The sequence below is a fragment of the Aulonocara sp. 'chitande type north' Nkhata Bay genome, linkage group LG20 (assembly GCF_057382095.1).
Source record: "Aulonocara sp. 'chitande type north' Nkhata Bay isolate Kocher_YH1m ecotype deep benthic linkage group LG20, A_spYH_male_GT1.1, whole genome shotgun sequence".
In the NCBI taxonomy this organism is placed as follows: Eukaryota; Metazoa; Chordata; class Actinopteri; order Cichliformes; family Cichlidae; genus Aulonocara; species Aulonocara sp. 'chitande type north' Nkhata Bay.
This window is the reverse complement of record NC_141363.1, coordinates 32,414,102-32,438,204: the sequence shown is the minus strand read 5'-3', so window position 1 is coordinate 32,438,204 and position 24,103 is coordinate 32,414,102. Positions and strand designations below refer to the sequence as shown.

The 24,103-nt window shown below is 41.0% G+C and overlaps 1 protein-coding gene across 1 annotated transcript; it reads left to right on the top strand.

Annotated features, from left to right (window-relative positions):
* LOC147306014 (fibulin-2-like) lies at positions 1 to 24,103 on the top strand. The gene is made up of 17 exons (XM_086277866.1): positions 1 to 96; positions 2,422 to 3,820; positions 9,302 to 9,416; positions 9,787 to 9,916; positions 12,595 to 12,796; positions 14,035 to 14,253; positions 14,993 to 15,091; positions 15,574 to 15,675; positions 16,418 to 16,549; positions 18,682 to 18,819; positions 20,158 to 20,298; positions 20,465 to 20,593; positions 21,091 to 21,216; positions 21,593 to 21,709; positions 21,816 to 21,944; positions 22,285 to 22,408; positions 23,051 to 24,103. The coding sequence occupies exons 2-17, from the start codon at positions 2,494 to 2,496 to the stop codon at positions 23,406 to 23,408; spliced, it is 3,588 nt and encodes a 1,195-aa protein (XP_086133992.1). The 5' UTR covers positions 1 to 96; positions 2,422 to 2,493; the 3' UTR covers positions 23,409 to 24,103.

Below are 24,103 nucleotides of genomic sequence, written 5' to 3'. Positions count from 1 at the left end.
GAGAGCGGAGGCGCTCCCATCCAAAGAGTGAGCCCGAACTTTACGCACAACTGTTGCTCAGAAGCACACCAGCGCTGCAAGATCCTGGAACGCGAGGTAAGCACTTTTAGAAATAAAACTGAAAAAGTACTTGCAAACATGAGTTTCTTTTGATTTTCACTTAGATCTCATGAAACATGACGTGAGCATATGAACAGACGCTTAAATTAAACTGTGTATTGCACAGTCTAATTACAGCTAATATTAGTTTAAGTGTTTTGGACTGCCGTTTCTTGTTCTGACCGGATAATTTGATGAATGAATTAAAGCATCGGTTATGTAATCTTTATGTGCGGCTCTGTGACTGAGACGTTCAGTCAAGGCACCTCTAAGGCGGGGTGTTGCTCATCACAAATGATTGTAAATGATTTGGAAGTTTGTGCTTTGCTTTAATAGGTGTGACACTCTGTTTTATCAACCATCAGGGAAACGTTTAAATTATGACAAGTCAGCGCGTTTGCTTCTGCGCAGAGGGCAAAAGCGGTTTTTACAAGTTTTTGCGTGCACGCGCGCGTGTCTCGGTGGGCACAAGGGTAAAGGTCAACTTTTGGCTACTGCGTTGGCAAAACACACAGATTGAAATGCTTTGCAGGACATTTTCTGAGCCGAACCGAACCTGAGCCGAACACACCGGCCCACAGACTATTTTTCAACATTATGATTTCCTTATCAGTGGTCCTTTCCATGTTTAACTTACCATTTCACTTACTATGGGTTTTATAGACAAACAGGCAGAAGCTTTAGTACTTTTAGGGCTGAGTTCAACACTGCTAAAGCACCACAACAGAGTGCTGGTTAGAGGCTGTAAGATCTGGTAAAATGATTTTGCAGCAGGAGCACAAAGACATCATTGATTCTTTAAATGGAGCTGCAAAGCACTTTGTTGTTCTGCCTGTGCCTGAATTATGAAAAGAAGACATGGCAACAGATGTCACATTATTGACCTGGAGTCCATTGTGATTACATCTAGACTTCATTTTATTACCTTGGCGTAGATGCATTTCATATTTTTTGAATAGTTACTCAACGTTACATGAAAACAAACTTACAACAAGATTTATGTTTAGATAGCATCGAACCCAAGTCAGGTGTTTATCCTTAAGAAAAAGTCACCTTTGAGCATACACTCTTACGTACCCTCTACAGCAGCTCTTCACTGGGTGGGGATCTGCTCCACAATGTTGCTGGTGCAAACGTGATAAATGGCCTGCATTTGTATAGCGCTTTTCTAGTCCCAAAGGACCCCAAAGCGCTTCACACTACATTCAGTCATTCACCCATTCACAATGGCAAGCTACATTGTAGCCACAGCTGCCCTGGGGCACACTGACAGAGGTGAGGCTGCCAGACACAGGCGCCACCAGGCCCTCTGACCACCACCAGTAGGCAAACATGGGGTTAGTATCTTGCCCAAGGATTTTTGGCATGCAGCCCGGAGGCAGCCTGGGATCGAACCACCGACCTTCTGATTAGTGGCTGACCTGCTCTGCCACCTGAGCTACAGCCAGAATAAGCTTCAGGAAGAACTCTGTTTAAGTTAGAAACATTTCAGCAGGAAATTGCTTAAGACAAGTTTGTCATGCAGAACAGTTTTGGGCTATTCTCTAATTTTAAAATCATACTGTTTAGTAGGAAATGTCACATAAGTGTTTTGCGCTTGGCACTAGAGCAAGCAGAGAGGAAAAACAGGAAAAGTAAAATAGAAACCACCTGGTTTTCAGTATGCTCTCTGATCTGAAGTCACATCACTTTTCTCACAGGATCAGGCTTGACACACTCTGACTGCATCTTGCCACTCTGTCTCTGCACTGTATTGTATACAAAGAAAAGGCTCCAGATCTTTAATGAAAAACATTTATAGCTCCTGTATAATTCTTTGTATAGATCAACGTGTCTGATGTACTTAAAATATTAATTCAGTGTAGGCAGCAGCAAGAGCACAGTTTGCTGAAAACAATTATTATGGAAAGATATCAGCAAGTGACTCGGTCAACATATCCACCATAATCTAGGGATGCAGACAGGACTTTTAAGAATATACTACATGCATTCAGACACTCAGATGACAGATTTTTGAATACTGAACTATTGTATTGTATGAAGGGTGTTTTTGTTATTGAACAACATTTTTTTTCAAGCACTGAGAAATGTAGCTGGCGTATTATTGTTTATATTTCCCTCAACATCACCGTTTGCCAAATTTCCATGTGCAATCAAAATATAAACCACAGCTTTCACCCTCCCTGGTGCCAAAACATTAAGCATGGAAAATATGTACATCTGGCATGTTGTCAAATGAAAACAGACAGGTCATTAAGTGAAAAATATGCTTCTGATAATAGCTGTGAAATTTATATCAATAATCACTGTTTACTTTTACAGGCTAAAGAATGCAAACATCCTTGTCATTTGGAGGCTTATTTTGAAGAAGTGAATACAAAAAAAAAATCGAAAATGAACATGCAAAGAGCAACATTGTTTCTATGTTCGATGATTTTGTACGTGGACGTCTGTGTAAGCCAGAGAGACTGCACAGGCATGGACTGTCCTGTTCTCCAGAACTGCATCGAAAATGTTTTAGAAAAAGGTGCTTGCTGTCCTAAATGTATACAAAACGGCTGCACCTGTGAGGGCTACCAGTACTATGACTGTGTGAAAGCAGGCTTCAGGGATGGGAAAGTCCCAGAGGGGAAATCTTACTTTGTGGATTTCGGAAGTACCGAGTGCTCCTGTCCTCAGGGAGGAGGGAAGATAAGCTGTCATTTCATTCCATGCCCTGAAATTTCCCCCAACTGCATTGACATTTTACAACCTGCAGATGGATGTCTGCAGTGTGGTCGTATTGGCTGTGCCCATGGCAACAAGAAGTATAAAGCGGGGCACTCCTTTCAGATAGATCATTGCCAAGTTTGCCACTGTCCAGATGAAGGTGGAAGGTTAATGTGCTCACCCATCCCTGGCTGTGACCACCGCAGTGTTAATAAGCCCATGTCGGTAACAACTACAGAGAACAACAATCCTTTGAGAGACTTTCGAGGCAATCGCAACAGCCAACAAACGAGTCTTGCAGAACCATTTTCCAAGCTGGTGAGGGAAAACACTCTACCGCTGTACAAGCAGGACCCACCCAGTTTTGGCACAGAGGATTATGACTATACTCTGGCAGAGCCAACATCTTCCACTATCCAAAATCTGGCCCAACCACTGGAATCTACTACATTACCACCAGCTTACCCAGAGTCAAGCTCCACTAGCCTCAGCTCTCATGATGAAAGGAGACACAGGCTACAAGAAGAAAGCCCAAACACACAAAGGAGCACAGAGGATGAGGTTACTCATAATATGGATCCAACTACCACAGGAGGTGAAAACAAAACATCATCACCAAAGGCAACTACTGCCACACAGATAGTGACCACCGGGCACCACAGGCCACAACAGGAAACTGGAGAAAGACCCATGAAACATGGCAGTCACAGAAACAGAGCGGGCCAGGATACTCTAAGAGACACAGCACGCACTGCGCGTACCAACAGCCGGCCCTTTGGCCACAACAGACAAAGTCATGGCGACCCCCGTTCTGTCTCCAACAAAGGACATGAAAAGGCAGTGGAGCACAGGCAGCTGATTGGTAAAGAGGAACGACAGTTATACCCTACAGTTCAATTCAGTCCCACTAGAAGAGCTCCAGTCAGGATGAGAGAGGAAGGCGAGGAGCATCAAAGACAACCTCAAACACTCAGCAGCTATCAGACTCGAGATGCTGAGGCCTACACAGAAAGTAAGTTAACATATAACGCACAGTTTTAAGTAATCCTAACCTTAACCTGATAAATCAAAGCATCCCTACTTGTGTGAATTTTCATTGAAGGTATTGAATTTAAAACAAATCTGAAACATGAAATGTTTTTGATGCATTCAAGGCCTGCTTCAAAATAAATCACACCGTGATGATGTACTGATGTACTCTTTCAAAGGAAATCTCCATTTCCTTCTCTCACATCCTCTCTCTTTTCAGGAGGAATTTATAATCACTCTATTTTATCTGGCAGGGATCCAGGAAAAACAATTGTTCGTGGAAAGATTGTTCTCCCAAGATATCATTTATCTACCTTACTCAGAAGGGAAAATTACTATATCTAGTATATATTCATTTTCATACATTCACATTAAGAAAATGCTATTTTTATTTCTCTAGAGGTTTCTAAACAGCAACAAAGAGTAAGCCAGGCACTGCTTTAAACAAAAAATGATTACATCATAATGCTTCGAATAAGTCTGTGTCTCATATTTTCCCTGCTTTGCTCCAGTGAGACCACACCACTTGCTTAAATCCTTCATGTGTTTATTAGCATATTCTCTAACAGATCAGTTCCCCTTCGGTGCATATACTGCTGGTCAGAGTACTGGATAGAAAGCAGACGATGAAGTTTGTCAAAGGCAAGTTACACAGCACTAGGAATATGTGAAGTTAGTTTACATATATGCAATAAATCAAAAAAATAATTACAATTTAATAATCCAAATTTATATTGCTTTGAGTTTAGTGAAGAATTTCATTTCAGGAAAACCTACTTTTTACACGCTTTATGGCTTTAAGGCACTGGTGGGTTCACTATATTATAGATCTCCTATGTGAGGTGGGTGAACTAAATTATAAATGCCTAAAAGGGGAGAAGCTTTTAAAAAATCTTACTTATTCCTGGTGTTTTGTCCAGCAAACTGCCATTGAAAGGTGTGTAGTTAAGCTACTTTCCAACTCTATGATTTATTGTTGAGACCTGTCAGAACCAATTTTTCCTTTCAGCGCCTGGCCCCTACAGGTATGCACAATATATGCAGAATGCATCTATGTGGTTTTTCTGTTGGAGCGCACTTCAAGAACTAACTGTAAAGCTCATGTACAGAGAGGTTACTTTATTTGTATCCATAGGTAGTCTGGTGTCCAGGATGTGAGTCGTCTATCCTTACATTGAAATTTTTAAGACACTACAGACAGAAGATAAACATAATGCAACACAGCTGAAAGTCTAAGTGGGCATAGTATTTCACCAGCAATAAGGAGCTCGAACTAACTGGTCTGGCTACTCAGTTTGCATGATGGAATGAAGTGAGAGTTCACTGGACTGGACTAAAGGAAGACGTCCAGTTTGGTGACACTTCAAGCACAAGCAGGAAAAATCCCCAGCTGATAAGAGTCCTGACTAATGCCTTTTTATCAGTGCAATTATCTGAAGATGCCAAAGTTATTTAGACAGCAAAAGAGAAAACATAAATAACAAGAACACGGACATTTTTCACAAAACATAAATGAGTTGCCTTTGCTGCGGCCCAAGACAAATGTGTTTGTGCTTTTCTTCAGTCAATAACTCCTGCTCATTTGCCTTTTTTCCTTCCCAGACAGATCCAGAATGTGCTCAGAAGGAGGGTGGAATTGTTTAGACTGTTTAAATGCGGGGCTAACCTGGTTTAGGATTTCTTGGGGGTTGTACCTGTGTGCAGCATAATACCCATCTGATGAATGAGCCTACTGTTATGGCTTGATTGCCAGGCGCTGCTGCTTCTCCCTCATGAGTCCATGTGATTACCCATCTCTCACGAGGATGCTGGTTTCCCAGTAATCTTCCCAGTAATCACTCCATCTGACCTCTGCACAAATTTACTCTCACTAACTTTCGTTCCTGCTGTACCAAACACAAACCACAAAACAAAACAAAACGGGAACTGTGGATAAGGCACAAGAGTAAAGGACGAAGAAATATAAGAGGTGAAGTGAAATAACGTGGAGTAGTGCTTGTTTTTGCCAACAAAACTGTCACAACATCTTGCATGTGGGCATGGGGAAGGGAAATGTATAATTTTCCTTAGGATAAAAGGCGGGTGAAATCCAGAATTGGCTACGTGAGAGTTCATTCCAACTTCTGTAAAGATCAGTTTGAAGAAGATAATTAATCTAAGTATCTTTCAGTTCATTTAATTTTGGCTTGTCTCCCATACGCATCATCCGCTTACTAAAAAACCGCCTGAGCCTCATGTCACCCATGATTATAAATATATTTTTAAAAAAATTCCAGATGCTGGAAACCACTCATAAAACTCACCCACAGCATAAGTAAAGCGAGATTGGTGATAAATTGTAGAAAAATAACAGGTTTGTGTCTTGCACCCATTTGCAGTTCTGTCATAAACATATACGCATATGAACAAATACATGTAATCCAAGAAGTAATTGACTATTTCACCTCCAGTCCATACATTCTTTTACACAAAATATTTCATTTATACTTTAATGCAGAAACAGAATTACTTCTAATGGGACTTTTAAAAATTGAAAAGCACAAATTAGGTATGAATTATTCCCTGCTGTTATTTCTATGTGTCAGGTCCAAAGATTTCCTCAGGCAAAACATGGCTAAATTTCCTGTGTTATGGCTTGTGAACATAACTTGGAATCCATAAGGCTCCATGAGGGAGGGGAAAGTAGGTTCAAATTACAAGACGGTGGAAAATAATTTGATAGAGGTGTGCTGAGGAATGTACACTGATGCAGATGTTGTTTATAACTCAAAATACACAAAAATGTGTGGGCTGTGATGATGGGTGTTAACACTGGGAAACATTAGGAAGCTATAATTCAAAGTAATTCAATGCAGCAAATAGTGGCAACCCTGGAAAGTGTGTATTAATGTTTCACTCAGATTATTTTACCACAAGGAGGTGTAATTGGATTGGGGTTTACTGTGCAAAACTATCAAACAATGTGACAACCCTTCAGGGCTTCCATGACTACAAGTCTGTGAGCCAATAATCCCACGATTATTGGCTCACAGTCTCGGGGGAAATTAAGGCCAAAGTTGCAAATAATTGAAACCTGAAATGTCTGTTTTGGAAATGAAATCATAGCATGCGAGTCATCCCTGTTATGTCACGGCCAGCTGTTCTTGGATAGCGACTGTGTGTTTCAAAAGACACGATATCTCTGCAAGTACTCGTGTAGAAGTGGGGAAGAACATTGCGTCACCTCCTCGGGTGCTTAACCCCAACCTACGCACACACACACACATCTCCTCATGCTTTTAAGCTTTCAGCCTAAATCATCTGGCATGTTCAGCCTCATGAGTTTGCATGTCGGCGACCTTTGGCATGCGCTGTTTTTCCTCAGTGCTGGTCCTGATCTCTTCAGCCCACCTGTCCAAGTGCACAAAAGAAGAGACACGCGAGCCTTGATTAGTGGCAGCGCACTGCTTTATGACACCTCCAGACATGTTGAGAGTTGCCCATTTTGGTTGTTATTGTAGCTTCATATTTTCAGAGGGTGTGATGTCACCAGTTCTGGATTTAGACAAAAGTGAAGCATCTGGTGTTAATGTTACTTTAATGGACAGATTTAATGACAAGCCTAGAACAGAGAGATGACGCTAAGCCACCTTTCAAGTGCATCTTGAATCGCTGTCGTGGAAGCACAATAATTAGCTTAGTTAATTATTGCACAGCTGAATGGAAAATGTTTCTACACAGGCTTAATTATAAGGACTGTCAGAGAGAAAGGAAGAGACTTGGTTTGACTAGATACATGTTTGGCTGATATAGTTTATCATTGTTTTTGCCCCCAGTAGCTATTTTCATGAAACATAATCTCCTACAGACGCAAAATCCTTTTGAAACATGATGATGAGCTGTATGTATACATCCTGCATTTTGATTTGACATGTGGAATTTATGCTTGTTTGTTACAAGTGGAGTGATTCCACTTGGAGAAAATGAATAGGAGGCATAAGGAGAGGGTGAATAATTACGTTCCCTGTCGTTCTCTGTCTTTTAATATACTTCCAGAAAGGTTCAAAAGGACTTGTTTACCTGCACGGCGTACATACAGATACTGTAGTTGTGTATCAAAGAGGCATCATGCCTTTCAAGGTTTAGATTTCCTCATTTTTAAACCCTTAAATTATGCAGACTGCAGCATTCACTCACTCCGCTATGAGTAATTGCTTGGGCCTTATTACACAGGTAGGTCAGAGAGAAATAGTTCAATGAAAATAAGTGAACATGGAAGTTAAAAAGCTAAAGTGGCTTCAGGCATGCTTGATTTCTCTTCAGAGCATCATCTCTTTAGAAAAGACTTTTGCTTGGTCTTTCCTCTCTATGATCCCTGCCCTTACTTATGGCTGATTTTCCAAACGACCATACTGCAAGAAACCAATTAGAGCTCTCTGAGAGGGGTTTTTAAAAAAATCTTTAAAAAGAAAATAAATCATTTTTACCATGCTCTAGTATCCTCTGCTTTGTTTCAGACTTAACTGAATTGTCTCCAAAACACAGAATGGATTACTACTTAATCTCGCACAGAAGACGAAGGCTAACTTTCATCACCACCGATGAAATGTTAACACAAGTTGCTTTGACTTAAATATATCGTCAAGTATTGAATAGAGTGGGTAGCAGCATTTTTTTTTGTCTCAATTTGAACGTAAATTGGATAAGAACATGTTATTTGCAAAATTAGGGTTAATTGGATGAGTAAAAAAGGAAAACATAGCCATTGCTAGGTGTAAATTTTATGATATTTATAATCTTGCAAGGTGTGACAAGCTGAGAAGACATAAATGCAAAGAGGTTTGTCTTGTACAGTAGTGCAGGGGCCACAAATCAGCACAGGAATGCGCTTCCCTGTTATTCAGGAAACACATATAAGCTCTTTTTTTCCTCTGTAAACCGAATCATGTGTTTTTGCTCTGTCTGCTCTCAGCTTAAAATGAAGTGCTAATATATTATCCCTTTATTCTGATCCAGCAGTCATCAACCTGGATTTTACAAAAAAAAAGAACAGTTTTACTCTGAAGCTAATTTTATAGAGTCTGGGGTTTCCTACTTTTTGTTGCCATTTAAAGTGAGAGCAGAGTCAAGGAGTCTGAAAAGAAAAGAAATGCACACACACACACACACACACACACACACACACACACACACACACACACACACACACACACACACACACACACACACACACACTGTAATTGCTATTCTCAGCGTGCAGTCACCGAATCCAGCAAACTCTGTCCCGCAGGAGATGAGATTTGATTGTATTTCAGATATCAATAACCACATTTTTACAGCATCTCACTGACGGGATTCTTAGATAAAAATGATGTACAATTAGAATCCAGCGATATGCATGATGTCAACATTATTTTATGTGGCTTGAAACCCTGGCACACTGAGTAGGATAAATCTGTATCTTGGTGTTTGTGTTTTATTACAGTGTCTGCCAAGGAGCAGCTGAAAACCTGCTGTGAGACAGGGGCGAAATGGGCTTCGGCTAATGGTCACTGTAACAACATGGAACCACCCGCAAAAGATATCCACTCGATGTGCTTGTAAGGGCATTATTACGTAACACCGATCTACTTCACTGAACATATCAGAAGAATATATTTCTCACCTCATTAAAGGCCACAAAAGACATAATGACAAAGTAATTTTCACATTTCGTTACAACGAGGTGTTTTCTTGCATGATTAATCACATTTTAGCTCACTTTTCTTTGGTGTTGCTGAATGATTCTCAGAGCTAAATATTAAGATTTTCATTTCAGTTTCTCCATCTAATAGAATTCACAGAAACCTGGAAACACAGTCCTGTCAGCTCTGTGGTAACACTCTCTGGAAGAATTGTTGCCGCTGGAAGGCCACAGTTGCAGTCCAGACATTTCTGCAGTCATTTCTCATGTGTGCTTTTCTCTGTCAGGACTGCCCAACAACAGTGTTGCCTCGGTTCCCTGAGAGAAAGTCGGTGCTTGGCTGGAGTGAATGCAGCCAGAGCAGGAAATATGTGCAGAGAAGATGCCAGCAATAAATGTGGGATTGATTATTACAAGGCAAGTATATGTGACCAGGTAACCTGGCAAACACAGTTCAGCACGGCATTTGCCAGTATTTTATTTTATTGTAGATGTCCTCTGAGATTTACTGGCGTTGTGCCAAATCCTTTTTATTTAATGATCCTATTTAATCTAGACACTAATTTAGGGCCTGATACAACCCCAGATTCCCACAGTCTTGCAAACTTTATTATCTTCACAGCAGCCCTAGGCTATTGGACATGTCAGATTTTGATTCTATGAAACTGTGTGAACATGGCGTCATAATTAAAGATGTCAGAAAAGCAGCAGGGCAGGAGAGACATTGAGGCAATCAGTGAGGTCCATTCGCGATGACTGCGTAACCATTATATGTCCAGATGCCCAAAGTAACTCATTTGCTACCTGACTTGTTGAAGGAAATCAGCCCATCTGTTCAGAGGCACATGAGCAGCGTGAGGCCATTACTGGCACTGTACAGGTGTTAAATATTGGCTTTCACCACCTTTTTGAGGAACCCCTGTAGTTTTAGTAATATTATTCCATCTACAAGCACGCTACATCACAGCAATCATTACTTCAGTTTTATGTTTCCCCATAGTCCCGGGCACTTGCAGCAGTAATCTTGCTGAGAGCTAGAGGGAAAACGAGTAAGAGCCCACACACAAGGGGAGAGCTGCCCCAAATTCAGACTTGTAACTACTAAAGATCAATCCAACAAGATGAAAAGCTTGTGGCTCTGTGAATTTCTTGCACAGCAGTACTCTTGGCTAAATGCTAACAGGAGTCTGTTAATATGCTTACAATAATAAAAGTCTTCAAAGAATTTAGAAATGAGTATTTAACACAAATACATCTGAGGCTAAGGGAATCTAATTCATTTTCACGGTGTGAGAAAACTATCTGACTTGATGATGGCACAAGAGGAAAGGTTAAGGGATATTTATCTGGAGGGGAACATAAATCTGTGTATGAAATTTTAGGATTAGCATTAATTTTAGGACCAGTTCTCTGAAACTAGCCCATAAATAGCAACAGTAGCAACAGAGGAATAGTCAGGAACATTCAGGTGACTGCCAACATTACAAGTATACACTCACTACTCACATCCTGCCAGTAACAGGTCAGACCCCCTTTTTGCTGTCAAAACCACCCTAATCCTTTGTGGCATAAATTGAAGAACTTGCTGAAGATATTTAGTCTATGTTGTCATGGCAGGATCACACAGTCGCTTCAGATTTGTCCACTGCATATCTATGATGCCAATCTGCTGCTCCATCACATCCTTAAGGTGCTTTATTGGATTGAGATGTGATCGCTATGGAAACCAATTTGATTGTAGTGAGCTCATTGTCATGTTCAAGAAAGCAGTTTGAGATGACTTGAGCTTTCTGACATGGTGTGTTACTCTGCTGGATGCAGACGTTAGAAGATGAGTAGACAGTCATCTGCAACATTACTCTGGTACACGGTGGTGTTTAAACTATGTTCAGATGGTGTGAAGTGTGAAAACATTGCCCACACCATTTCACCACCCCTGGCGTGAACTGTTGATGCAAGGCAGGATGGATCCATCATTTCGTGATTTTTACACAAAATTCTGACACAACATCTGAATAACGCAGGAGAAACTGTGACTCATCAGGCTGGGCAATATTTTTCCAATCTTCTATTGTCCATTGAGTCCGTGTGAACTGTAGGCTCAGTTTCCTGTTCTAAGCTGACAGGAGTAACACCCAGTGTGATTTTAATTTTGCTGTATGTTCAGAGATGTTCTTCTGCAATACTTGGTTGTAACAAGTGGTTGAGTTACTATTCCCTTCCTACACCTTGAAGCAGGCTGCTCTCATCTGACCTCTGGCATCAGCAATGCATTTTTTGTTCAGATAACTGCTGCTCACTGGATATTTTCTCTTTTTCAGACCAGTTTCTGTAAACCCTAGAAATAGTTGTGTGGGAAATTCCCAGCAGATCAGCAGTTTCTGAAATAATCAGACCAGCCTGTCAGTGCTAATACCACATCCAAAATCACTTAAATCACCTTCTACATCATTCTGGTGCTCAGTTTGAACTTCATGTCCACTTGCTGCCATGTGATTGGCTAATTATATGTTTGTGTTAATGAGCAGTTGAACAAATTAACCTAAAGAAATGGCCAATGAGTGTCTTTATCCTCTGGAAACCATTAATCAGGTCTCTGCAAAACAAATCCACAAAGTACAGCACAAATCTCGATATATTTTACTATAATTTAGAGCTACTGGCACTATGAAGAGTCAAGGGAAAATATGTAAGATTAATTATATAGGCAGCAAGCATGCCCACCAAGTTTCTGGAAATGAGTCCCATTTCAAACATTTGACTAAAAAAACAATTTGCAGAGCTACTAGAGGAGATGTCAGGGTCTCATTAAAAGCACAAAACATTATCCTCAGGGACCATACTCTGTAAAAAAAAAAAATTAGATTAATAAAAAAATGTAATTTCCCTGTTTGGCAATGCAGCTGACCTACCAGTTGAAATATTAAAACTGCCATCATTAGACCCACATTGCCGGGAGAACAAATCATGAATATGGGATGGACCACAGTATGTTTTGTTTTTCACAAAGTGGGTTTTAGACTTGTTTCCATGCTACTTTCAAAACTTACATAAACCCCAACTTCACGTTCAAAGGCTGTTTGTGTGAATTGCAGGAGTGCTGCACTTGCTGCTCCCTTGGGCTGCAGTTTCGCAGTGAGGGGCATCGCTGCGAAGCCCACCACTTCCTGGATTTTCACTGCAGACACATCTTTCTAACCTGCTGCGAGGGGGAGGAGGGGAGGACTGTGAATCAAGATGGCCGGCACACTATCAGAGAAAGGCCTCCTTTGAACTTTACTCCACCACCAAAAAAAGGTATTCTGAACAAATATTGACATGCATGAATTCACATTGTGAAAGGCATGCTGCAGGTTGAAAGCAGGAGTATTAATGGGAATCCGGCAGTGCCTGGCACCAGTTTTAAAAACAAACCAGGTCATTTTATTTTATCAATCTTTTTTATCAACATGGTATTTCTTCAATATTGAGAAAGAAACCGGCTGAAAGAAACATATAATAACCAAATGTAATATAATTATAAGAGATTTAGTGTGTACCTGCTTGCACTGTATTCATTTCTATTCTAGTAAAACACTGTTATTGGAAGTTACCATACACTGATTTTCTTTGGCTGCTATAGGTTGACAGACGTTCAGTCCATTGCATGGCTAAATCTTCAGCATAATTAGAAATACAGCACGTGTTTTGGTGGATTTTATTCATCTTGCACTGGATTGATTTTCATAATAGCCCACCGATGAACTTGTTTGGGATGCGAACGGTGTCATATGTGACTGTTGGTCATGGTCCTGGGTCGTTGACCCAGCGTTTTGTGTTTCATTTTGGATTCATCTTGTGTTTTGTGTTAATTCTTATTTTGTATTAGTGCTTTGGGTTTGGTTCTTGTGTTTAGCGCTTTATTGTTCTCCCTCCTGTGCTCTGTTCGTGTCCCTGAGTTTGTCTTTGTGAATTTCCTGTTTTACTTTGAAGGTCTGTGTCTGTTATCACTGTGTCAGCTTGTGTCTTCCTGTCGTCTTGTGAATTAGGATCAGCTGTGCTCCCCTCCTGTGTGCCATTACCTGATTGCCTTGTGTGTGTGTATATATAGTGGGTGTCAGTCTGTGATCCTTGTTGGTTTGTCTGTGTTGCGCCGTGTTAGTCAGCTTTTCGCCTCCCCTCTCTGCCCTGCGTTCTTCGTGTCATCTCTGTGTATCTCCCGCTGACCTTATGTTTCCAGGTTTGTTTATTAGTTTTTCCCAGTTTAGGTTTATGTTCTGGTCTGCCCTCACCTTAGTTATTGTTCACTGTAAATAAAACTCGCTCGCACCTCCGCCGCTGTCTGCGACTTGCGTCCTCATTCACTCCACCACACGACAGCTGCCCCAGCCGTCACACTTTTGTCCTGTGCAGTCAGCCCTGCAAAAATAAACTAATAAAATAAATCCCCCTTACTACTATGTTCCATGTAAATATTGCAGGTAATTAACAGGTTTTGTCCTTGATGATATGCCATGACTTGTGAGAGTAACAGCTGTTCTCTCCTTGTGCTGTAGTATCGGACATCCCGTATCGTAGAGAGGCCTTCTCCATTGGTCAAGACCAGAATGGGGAGAATGCGGTGGAGAGTCCTGTTGAGGTGGAGGATATGGATGAGTGCCTCATATATGAGGGCAACATCTGCCACCACATCTGTGTTAACACAATAGGCTCCTTCCGGTGTGAGTGTAACCCCGGGTATGTGTTGCAAGAGGACGCCTTCTCTTGCGTGCAAGGTAAGTAAAGATCACCAATCTTTTTCTGTCACACTAAATACCACAAGACCTTTCTAGCGATAGCAACACATGGGGAAAAGGCTCTCTCTGCCATTTGTTTTTTTAAAGCAATGATTTACAGTCTGCATGCATCCCAGAGAGAGCCCATTTATCTACACATTCACTGTGTATTATTTTCCTGGCCTATTGAGTTCCTTCCTGTCTGCAAGGCCTGATAGTGCCTAATAATAATTATTCTATTCATACAACATCCCTTTCCTGACTGACAGCAATGGCCAATTAGTCACATCTCTGCTGTCGTCAAACGGGATTTAGCGAAAGTTTTTCCACGCTGTTTGAAATGTTTGTTTTTTTCAAGACAAAAGTGAAGATCTGCTCAGATTCACAGTTCATGAGTATTTTTAGATAAGACTGTGCAACGTACCGGCCTTTAATCAACACTAGCTTTTACCAACAGAAGCCTGTCTCAACAGGATACTAATGCTAGAGCTCTCAGCAAATTACAGTGAGCAATGGGCCTCACTGATAAAACCAAATGTTTGTCTGCAGGCAGTGTTTTTTCCTGTCTCACCTATATTGCTATTACAACTTTCATCCGTAGCCACTAGCCTCATATCATCCTAAAACGCCGGTATTCCACAACATCTAAGTCTCGAAGACCTTTGTAGATGGAAAGGTGGAATTTGTGATTACAGAGTAATTCCTCGCTTTTGTCTTGACATTACTCATGTTTGTGCAGAGGCGGTGGATGAGGAGAACAGACTGCAGGAGGTTGACAGAGCAGCAGTGGAACCCACCTCTCCACTTCCGTCGTCAGTCCTACTCGACCCCTGTGAAGGTTAGAAATGCAGTGCTTGATAAATGGAGAGAGAGAGCTGCAGATCTGGCGGCTCATAGTGAGCACGCTCATTCATCTGGAGACCGGAACATCCACCTTAATGCCGCTGAATATAACTCTCCCTTTCCATCACATGTGATTGTGCTGCAAATGTCAAACACAAGTGGCATTTTGGTGTTAGTAATTCATTCTTCATATCATAATGAGTGCCATGTCACATTTTGTTGCTCTTGTTTGGTTTCCATGACACCAGGGTGGAGGTCCACCACACTGTGAGCCAATAGTATGAAATTGAATATGACCAGGTCAGCAATCAACCTGGAAACCTGGAAGAAAATAAGCAAACGGCATTACAGTAAACAGAGTGTTTCCCCCCCCCCCCCCTCCAACACAAGCGCTCCACTGTTTCTGCTGAAGTAGTGCTGTGTGTAATGATAATGCAGTGCATTTCATTTGACCTGACTACACGGCATTATTTTCAGGAAACAACATCTGTGAGCAACAGTGCACTCCAGTGGGCGGACAGCCCCGATGCTCCTGCTCGCCAGGATTCTCTTTGAGAGCTGACGGACGCTCGTGTGAAGGTAAGGAAGTAAAATGTTGAAATAATGCAGAAAACCTTTGAAGAAGTGAAAGCGGCTTGCATTTGCAGCACTCATTTAAGTCTTCTTCTTGAGCTCGCAGACATTTGGTTCCATTTGAGAAGTTTCTTGGCAAGACTGTCTGCCACTGTTTTGTCTCTTCCGCTCATCAGCACCTCTAGATTTGCAGAGGAGATACAGCCCTTAATCCCTTTCACTTTTAGCCACCAACTGGAAAAGAAAAAGAAAACATAAGTGGAGAAGTTTTGATTTTCCAAAGGGATTATCCCAACTATCCATGCATTATCAGAATATAGCTTAGCAGCTGCATACCATACCTCTTATTTACATTCAGAATGGACTTTTTATCCTTTTTATCCTGAGTCTGATCAGCTACTGCGCTATGTGTGTAAGCTCTTTCCCTCGGGATCTGTCTTTAAGCTATAACCATTGGTCTGTTCTCTACTTGGCAGCAGCAAACTGTGACAGCAGCTCACTGTGGCAACAAATTTCTCATTGTGTGGATTTTATACCCAGTGGTCTTACTCCTGATCTTTCTCTTGGAGGGGGGTCTGACCTGTCTCTTTAGTCTGCGTCAAACTGCTGATTGTCAGATACCAGACAAAGACATTTTTTTTCTCCCCACATCTTGTCTGGTTTCTCTAAATCTGTGCATCTTCTCATTGTTTATTCTCTTTCTTCACACTCTCACATTTGTCCTGATTCTTTTCTTTTCAAAATCCAGACACAAATGAGTGTTTGTCTCCACATGCCTGCCAGCTGAATGAGCACTGCATGAATACTGCAGGGAGTTATGTCTGTCAGAGACTGATCACCTGTCCGCCTGGATACCAGATCAACAATGACATTTGTGAAGGTACACTACACCTTATCAGCATTAACCAGCATCAATGTATTTACTTACATCCACAGTGAATATATTGTAAATGGCAGCAAGGGAGTATGTGAACTACTGTGTTATTACAATGTAATGAAACTGCACTGTTCCAGTGTTTATAAGCCTTATGAGTATTCGCCCTTCACCTTAAAATCACCCTGTAATTATGACATTTTAAGCACACAGTAAGCTTGAATAACAAAAAAACCCCAAAACAACAAAACATGAAGAATCTACCTTTTTCTATAGTATTTCTTGCTGCTAATTGTATGAAGAGCTTCCAGGCTCAAGGGTGGGTGGTGCCCAACTTTGGTATGAAATAGTAAACCTCCCTATGCGTCTCATTATTTCCATGCACCATAAATTGGGCCTGTGCAGTGGTCTCCTTCATAAAGCACCAGCAGTGTTCAGGAAGAAGGGCCTCTAAGATCAGTATTAGTAGCATTTGAAACTGCAGATGGATTTCGAGCAAGGACAGTCAGCTAATCCGTATTCCTTGTGAATGTAAAGGATCTTCAGTCGGGCAAAACGAGCATTTAAGAAGAAAGTAAGCCTCCAAACAGATCATTGGCTCTGAAGTAACAACATTATCCAAAGCGGGTTGGGAGCAATCAGACCAGCAAAATTAATGATAGTCTGTCAAAAGCACACAGACCTTTTCTTTCTTTTAATTTGTCACACAATGTGCCAAGAATGTGGCTGTTTCACCCTAGGTAAGATAATGCAAAAACGTCTTTATGCCGTGCTACTTATTCCAACTTAATGTCTTACCACGAATGCTATAATGAAACACTCATTTAGCCTCCTCACACAAATGAAGCACATTCAGCCTTCAAAAAGAAACAAATGCTTTCTTCCCTCATCTGGGAAGTGAATGACTCAGTTAAGACCAGAAAATTAATTGTGCAATCTTGCATTAGTGCTCGCTGTCTTGCCGTTGATTTTGAAAATCTTGGTTCGTGATGAGCAAATAAAGACTTTTCCCATTATCAAATACAAAGCACTCGATTGCGCATTTGTAGCTGCAAACAGAGACAGCTAGCAGCAAATGTAGCATGATTTTCTGTAGTGCAAATTATTTTAATATTAGGAGATTAAAAACATATGTAGCCCACAGCTAACCCAGCGTTCCACTGCAAAAATTACATTTCTCATTTTCAGCACCCAGAGCAGGATGGGGAGAATAAAACTAGAAAACATTAACAAGAATTTGTCAAAATAACTTTTTTAAAATGTGACCTCTGAACATGGCTGCATTACCTAACTCTGCAGTATTTAGTAGTATTGTTTTTAATTTTTAAGTGAAACACTGAGAAAACTGACTGGTTAAATCGTCTCTCGCAGCAGCATGCGGAGTCTTTGACCTTTCAAGGTTCCTTGATCCCTCTGACTTCACTGCGAGGGGAAATCACTACCAGTCTCTCACACATTTATCCTGCTTCCTGCTTTTTCTCTGTCTTTCTGTTGGTGTCAGGCTCACTCAGCTTCTTGCTGAGTCTGCCAGGTTTGTGTCAGGAGCGAGATGCTCAATCACTATCTGCTGTTTAGAGACCTACCCTGTGTCTGCAGGGCTGCCAGAACTAGTTTAGGCCTCTGTACAACATTTGCAGTGGTGAAATACTGCACACCTACTTGAAAACACAAGACTACTGTGAACGTTTTCATGCACAGACATACACAAACACATCAGTATTTTCTTTTTTTTAAATATTTTGAGAGTATGATTTCCCTCCAGCTTTGCTTCACACCGTGGCAGCAGATGTGAAAAGCTGATTTTCAGCAGGTAAATCTTTGAGTAGACAGGTGTTGTGAGACTCTCGGGGAATATAACGCGGTGTTCACTCATGCAATGCACAGGAGACTTGTGTTGGTTTGACTAGATGTGCTAATCAGGTTAATATACCTGAAAGGTCTTTTGTCCATGACAGCTTTTTAGTATACATATGATTTCTAAGTTGTAATTACTTCTTTTAGCCTTGACTTAGAGTGCTTTATGATGAATGAACAGCAGCAAAAGTCAAACACTCGATCTGCTGTTTAACCAGAGTGCCATCCAGTGGTAAAATGTGCTATTACATCTTCTCTCCATTAAACCCTCTCTTCTCCCACAGACATCAATGAGTGTGCGCAGAGAACCCATAACTGTGGAGATGGCTTTGAGTGTGTGAATACAGAGAGCTCTTTCAGATGCAACCCCAAAACTCGATGTCCTGTGGGCTTTAGCCACAACATGCAGGGCAGGTGTGTAGGTAAGAGAAACCAAAAAATGTCCTTGCTAGACCTGCAGTGCTTTGTTCACTGTGTTTTCTCGGTTACAGGTGTAATAGAAAATTTTTTATTTATTACAAAAAGTGAGCAAAAGATATAATTTCATACAACATTCCTACATGTACAGAGACACATATCATCAGTTTCACCTTTTTCTCTTATGTTTTGTCCAACTCCAAAATGATCAATATTGCTGCAGATTTTAATCACATATTTGTCTTTGGATATGTTTTTATTTTGCTTTATTTTTTCCATTTGTTTCAAAACAAGATCCTCTGCCTCAGACTAGTTGTAAAGACCTTTTTCCTCAATATTCTGCTTATATATATATATATATATATATATATATATATATATATATATATTTTTTTTATTTTGATTGAGTTCTACTACTAATAAGATGAATAAACATATGAACAAAATAAAACTAAATGAACAAAACTTGGGTTAAAATCGGGGAGTTGCTCAAACAGAAGATGGTCCAAAAATTCAGAAAGACAAATCCAAATACTGACAACAAGGATGCAAGGAAACTAAATCCAAAACACAGGAACATGGGGTAAAGACCAGCCAGGGAATGCTGGCAACACAGACTGACAAAAGATAATCAGAAGACGTGAGCCATAAATATGTAGAGAACTTAAACGGGTAAAACTAAACAAAGGATGCCAAGGAAAAAGAGACACACAGAGAGAAGTCATTAAAATTGGCAAACCATAACAATTTTTTCATCGTTTGTTTCTTATCTTGTTTCCAAACAAATGAGTGAATCCGGGCAGATGCACCAACAGAAATTCCCCCACAGGTGAATCATAGTGCGGGAAGATGCACGGTTGTTTGTCATGCAGGTGAATCAGCAGGTCTGCAGTGACAGAGGGGTTAAATGCCACACAGACATGAGATCAGAGAAGTTGCTGTTAGGGGCTGCAAAGGGTGGATAAAAGCCAATCCTATGTCCTCCTCCAGTACAAACTGATGCTGTGGAATTAGCCCCCAGGGGCAGGAACTGAGGCATGTCGAGGCAGAAGACGCCGCTATAAAAGGAGCGTGAAAGAAATGCTCTGAGAAATGAGAAAATGGAGAAAATTTCTGACACACACACGCACACACATACATACACACACACAAAACAACAACAAAGTTATCCAGAGGAATGCAACTGTGTGATGTGTGGTTGCTTTGATATCACAGCTGTACAGTGTGGCTAAAAAGCTGCACTCTGGTCTCAGGACCCTTGTCTTTGTGCCTTTGGGGCTTTCCTCTTCTCCTGCCTTTCTTAAAACGTATCTTCCTCCCCCCTGTGGTGTCCGCAATGCCAGACGTTGACGAGTGTGGTGCTTTGACCCAGCCGTGCAGTCCAGGATTTAACTGCATCAACACAATGGGATCCTACATTTGCAACAGAAAGATAACATGTAGCCGTGGCTATCATGCTAGTCCTGATGGGTCCAGATGTGTTGGTAAGATTCGTATTGAAACGCATCGTAAACAAACAACCCTACATGTGCAGACTTAAGGTCAAAATCAACATGTCTTGTATGCGTGTCTTGTTTAAACAAATGCTATTCATGAATATAATTTCTGCCTTTTTTCCTTTTTTTGGTTTATAAATGATGCCTTTTTTAGATGTGGATGAATGTCAGAGCAACGTACATCGATGTGGAGAAGGCCAGCTGTGCCACAATTTACCTGGCTCGTATCGTTGTGAATGCCGAACAGGCTATCAGTATGATTCATTCAGAAGGATGTGTGTAGGTATGAAGGACATTACATATGTAATCTGAAGAAAAAGTTCCTGTTTTTCCTTGTGCCACTGTACAGCAATCCCTCTGGTTTGGCTGCCTCTTCTTCTCCCCCTATTTATTATTCTGTTGTGGGAGAGCTGCTGCTGTTTCCCAGCCTCTGCTGTTGGCCTCTGCCGCTGAGCTACCCATCACGTCTCCTGCAGCAGAGGACTTTGTCCCACCCCGGCTTATCCTGCCACTGCTCCCTCTGTTCGGGACTCACTGTGTTGTGACTCTCATAATAATGGACTCTGCTCGTGTGTTTAGACTATCAGCAGACAGATGGTCCCCTCACATCGCACTCTCGTTAACATGCACGCAAGCACACACAGGCACGTACGTATTTGTGCAGGACAACAAAACTGCACATGCCTGGTTGCGTGCACGCACTTGCACACATGGATGCAAACTCACAAACACAAAGTGCACTCACCTAAGTATGATGATGATGCTGCCTCTTTCTTTCAGATATAAACGAGTGTTGGAGCTACCGAGGCCGTCTGTGTGCCCAGACCTGTGAGAACACCCCAGGCTCCTATGAGTGCTCTTGTACCTCTGGTTTCCGCTTATCTGGTGATGGCAAGAACTGTGAAGGTGTGTATGTGTTAATGTCTGCCTGTACGGGTGTGTTTGCATCAGTCTGTGCATGCTGACACATGTCACTGTAGATTTTTGTGCATTTGTGCATAAAAATATGTGTTCTTGTGTATTTATTGAGACACCATGCTTGTATGCATTGATAGACAGGCTGTAAGGCTGAGCTGATGTGAAAGCTGGGCACAGCACAACATGTGCTGGTTAGCTGCATTAGTGTATTGTACTGTGTATCATGCCATGCCTTCAAGCTGGAACCATTAAAACCATAATTGGCTTCATAACAACATCTTGTTTATATGTTGGGATAAAAACATTGAAACTGCTTTGATCAAGTCAGTTGTGACAGTAATGAGCTCTAACCGCTAATCCCCAGATGTGAATGAGTGTCTGGCCAACCTATGCAGTCAGGAGTGTGCCAACGTCTATGGTTCCTACCAGTGCTACTGCAGACAAGGCTACTACCTTAAGGAGGATGGCCACACCTGTGAAGGTGCAGTATGCTCTATTACACATTGCAAGCACCGTGTTTATACAAAACGTTTGTTTAGACAAGTTTATATATCAATTTGACATGATTTATTCTCCTTGTCATGCAGACATTGATGAATGCTCCCAAAGCATTGGCCATCTGTGCACCTATAAGTGTGTGAATATTCCAGGCAGTTACAAGTGTGCTTGCCCTGACTATGGGTATACCATGTCTCCAAATGGACGATCTTGCAGAGGTGAATAGCTCTCCACAACATGCATGCGCTCACTGTACTGCAGCCGCCTCAGAGCAAGTGTGCCCCATCGAGCTTCGCCCTGAAACTGACTTTAAAAATGGCTCAGCACCCACTTACATAGCATACACTAATGGTCCTGCTCAGATAAATATAATTGTTGGTTGGTGCAGTAATTACACAGCCTGTAAAACTTTATTGGCCTAAAAATCTTGTCAAACTAATTCGATTTTTTGCTTGAATAGTCTTTTTTCCCCACAAGGACATTTTTTTCCCTCCATTACCCTGTGACTAACCAAGTCGGTGACTAAACCAGCTCTTGTGCATAAACTGTCTGTTTTAGATATCGATGAGTGTGCCACAGGGGCCAATAACTGCTCCTTAGCTGAGACCTGCTACAACATTCAAGGAGGGTACCGCTGCCTTTCTTTTAGCTGTTCGGCAAACTACCGAAAAGTGTCTGACACGTAAGTCAAAACATGCCTTAAAGAATTCTATTCATTTGGTCTTTGTAAAAATTTACAGTGTCTATGGTTTTTTTGGGTGGGCCGGGTGGGAGGGGAGGTCATAGGCAGTTGCATAATTTTAGGAAGGATCACTTCAACTGTTGAAAAATCAGCTCAGCACAAATAACCCCTCTCAGTCAGAAGGTCATCATTATAATTTTCAATTTTTTCTGTTCAGTTTTTTCTACTCTAGGCTGTGTATGATGTCACTTGGATGGCATATCCCTACTTTGATCAGTTCAGGTGCACAGGTCTGGTTGTGAGCGTTTGAAGCCCAGCCTGTCTTTTGTTTAAACCTTCTGTGTGTGAAGGATAACCAATTAGAAGAATTATACCTTAAACACAGGGTGTCCTGTAAGTCAAAATGACTTGTTTGAATGAACAAATGCACAACACAAAGTACAGAATAAATATAGAATAATTTTGAAATGTAGTTTTTTTTTTTTTTTACCTGTCACAAATTCAGATATGGAGCTACATTGGCAAAGCAGAGCCAGTGTGCATTTAAAACAATGTGTCTTAAAGTCATTTTGAAGTGTCTTGCTATTGGAAGGTGATAAAGCTGCTGTATAAAAAAAGGTTTCCTTTCTTTCTCCCTCATAGGCGCTGTGAGCGAATCAGCTGTCCTAACTACCTGGAGTGTCAAAACTCTCCTCTAAGAATCACCTACTACTACCTCAGCTTCCAATCCAACATCATCATCCCTGCTCAGATCTTCCGCATCGGACCCTCTCCTGTCTATTCCGGAGACAACATCATTGTCAGTATCACAAGCGGAAATGAGGAAAACTACTTCAGCACAAGGAAGCTGAATGCCTACACGGGTGCCGTGTTCTTAAACCGCCAAGTTCAGGGTCCCAGGGATTTCCTAATCAACGTAGAGATGAAGCTATGGAGACAAGGGACATTTACCACCTTCCATGCAAGGATATACGTCTTCATCACAGGCAACTTACTTTAACAGCTGGAATTGTGCTGTGGCCAATATGGACCTTTAAGCAATTCCTTAGGACTCATCTTTAGCGCTGTTTAACAATACCACTGTCACTAATGTCCAGCAGAAGTTATTATTAAAGCATGGCTATAGAAATTATGGAAAGAAGCTTTCTACTTTGTGCCACTTAAAAATTACATCTTTTCAAAAAATATTCAAAGTCTTAGTCAGAAACAACACATTTGGGGATATGAAATATTTAAATATCACAAAAATGACGCTTTCTGCAAAATCATAGACAATGACCAAGCTTCTGCCACTTTTTATATATCCACTTTCGGCTGATATCATTGCGTTTAATGGCAATTTGTAGGTTTATAGCATTGATAAAAATGATTTGTGAACAGCTGTCCCATTTCTTTTACTGTGTACTGCTGCTTTTGTTCTGTCTTTGATGCATATGCAAAATATATTTAATCCTACATTGTATGTTACATTTTTATATCTCTGTACCTCTCAGACATATTATGGATGGATGTATCATATTTTTTATGCTAAACCCATAAACAACAAAGTATTTTAGTAAAATATTTAAAAACCATGGTTTGGTGAGTACTGGTCTATTTGTATTTGCAAAGGTGAGTGTTGTTTGCATTTTTAACTGAGACAGAAAAAGTCTTGTTATTTTGTACACAGCAATTCCAGTAACATTAAATAAAATT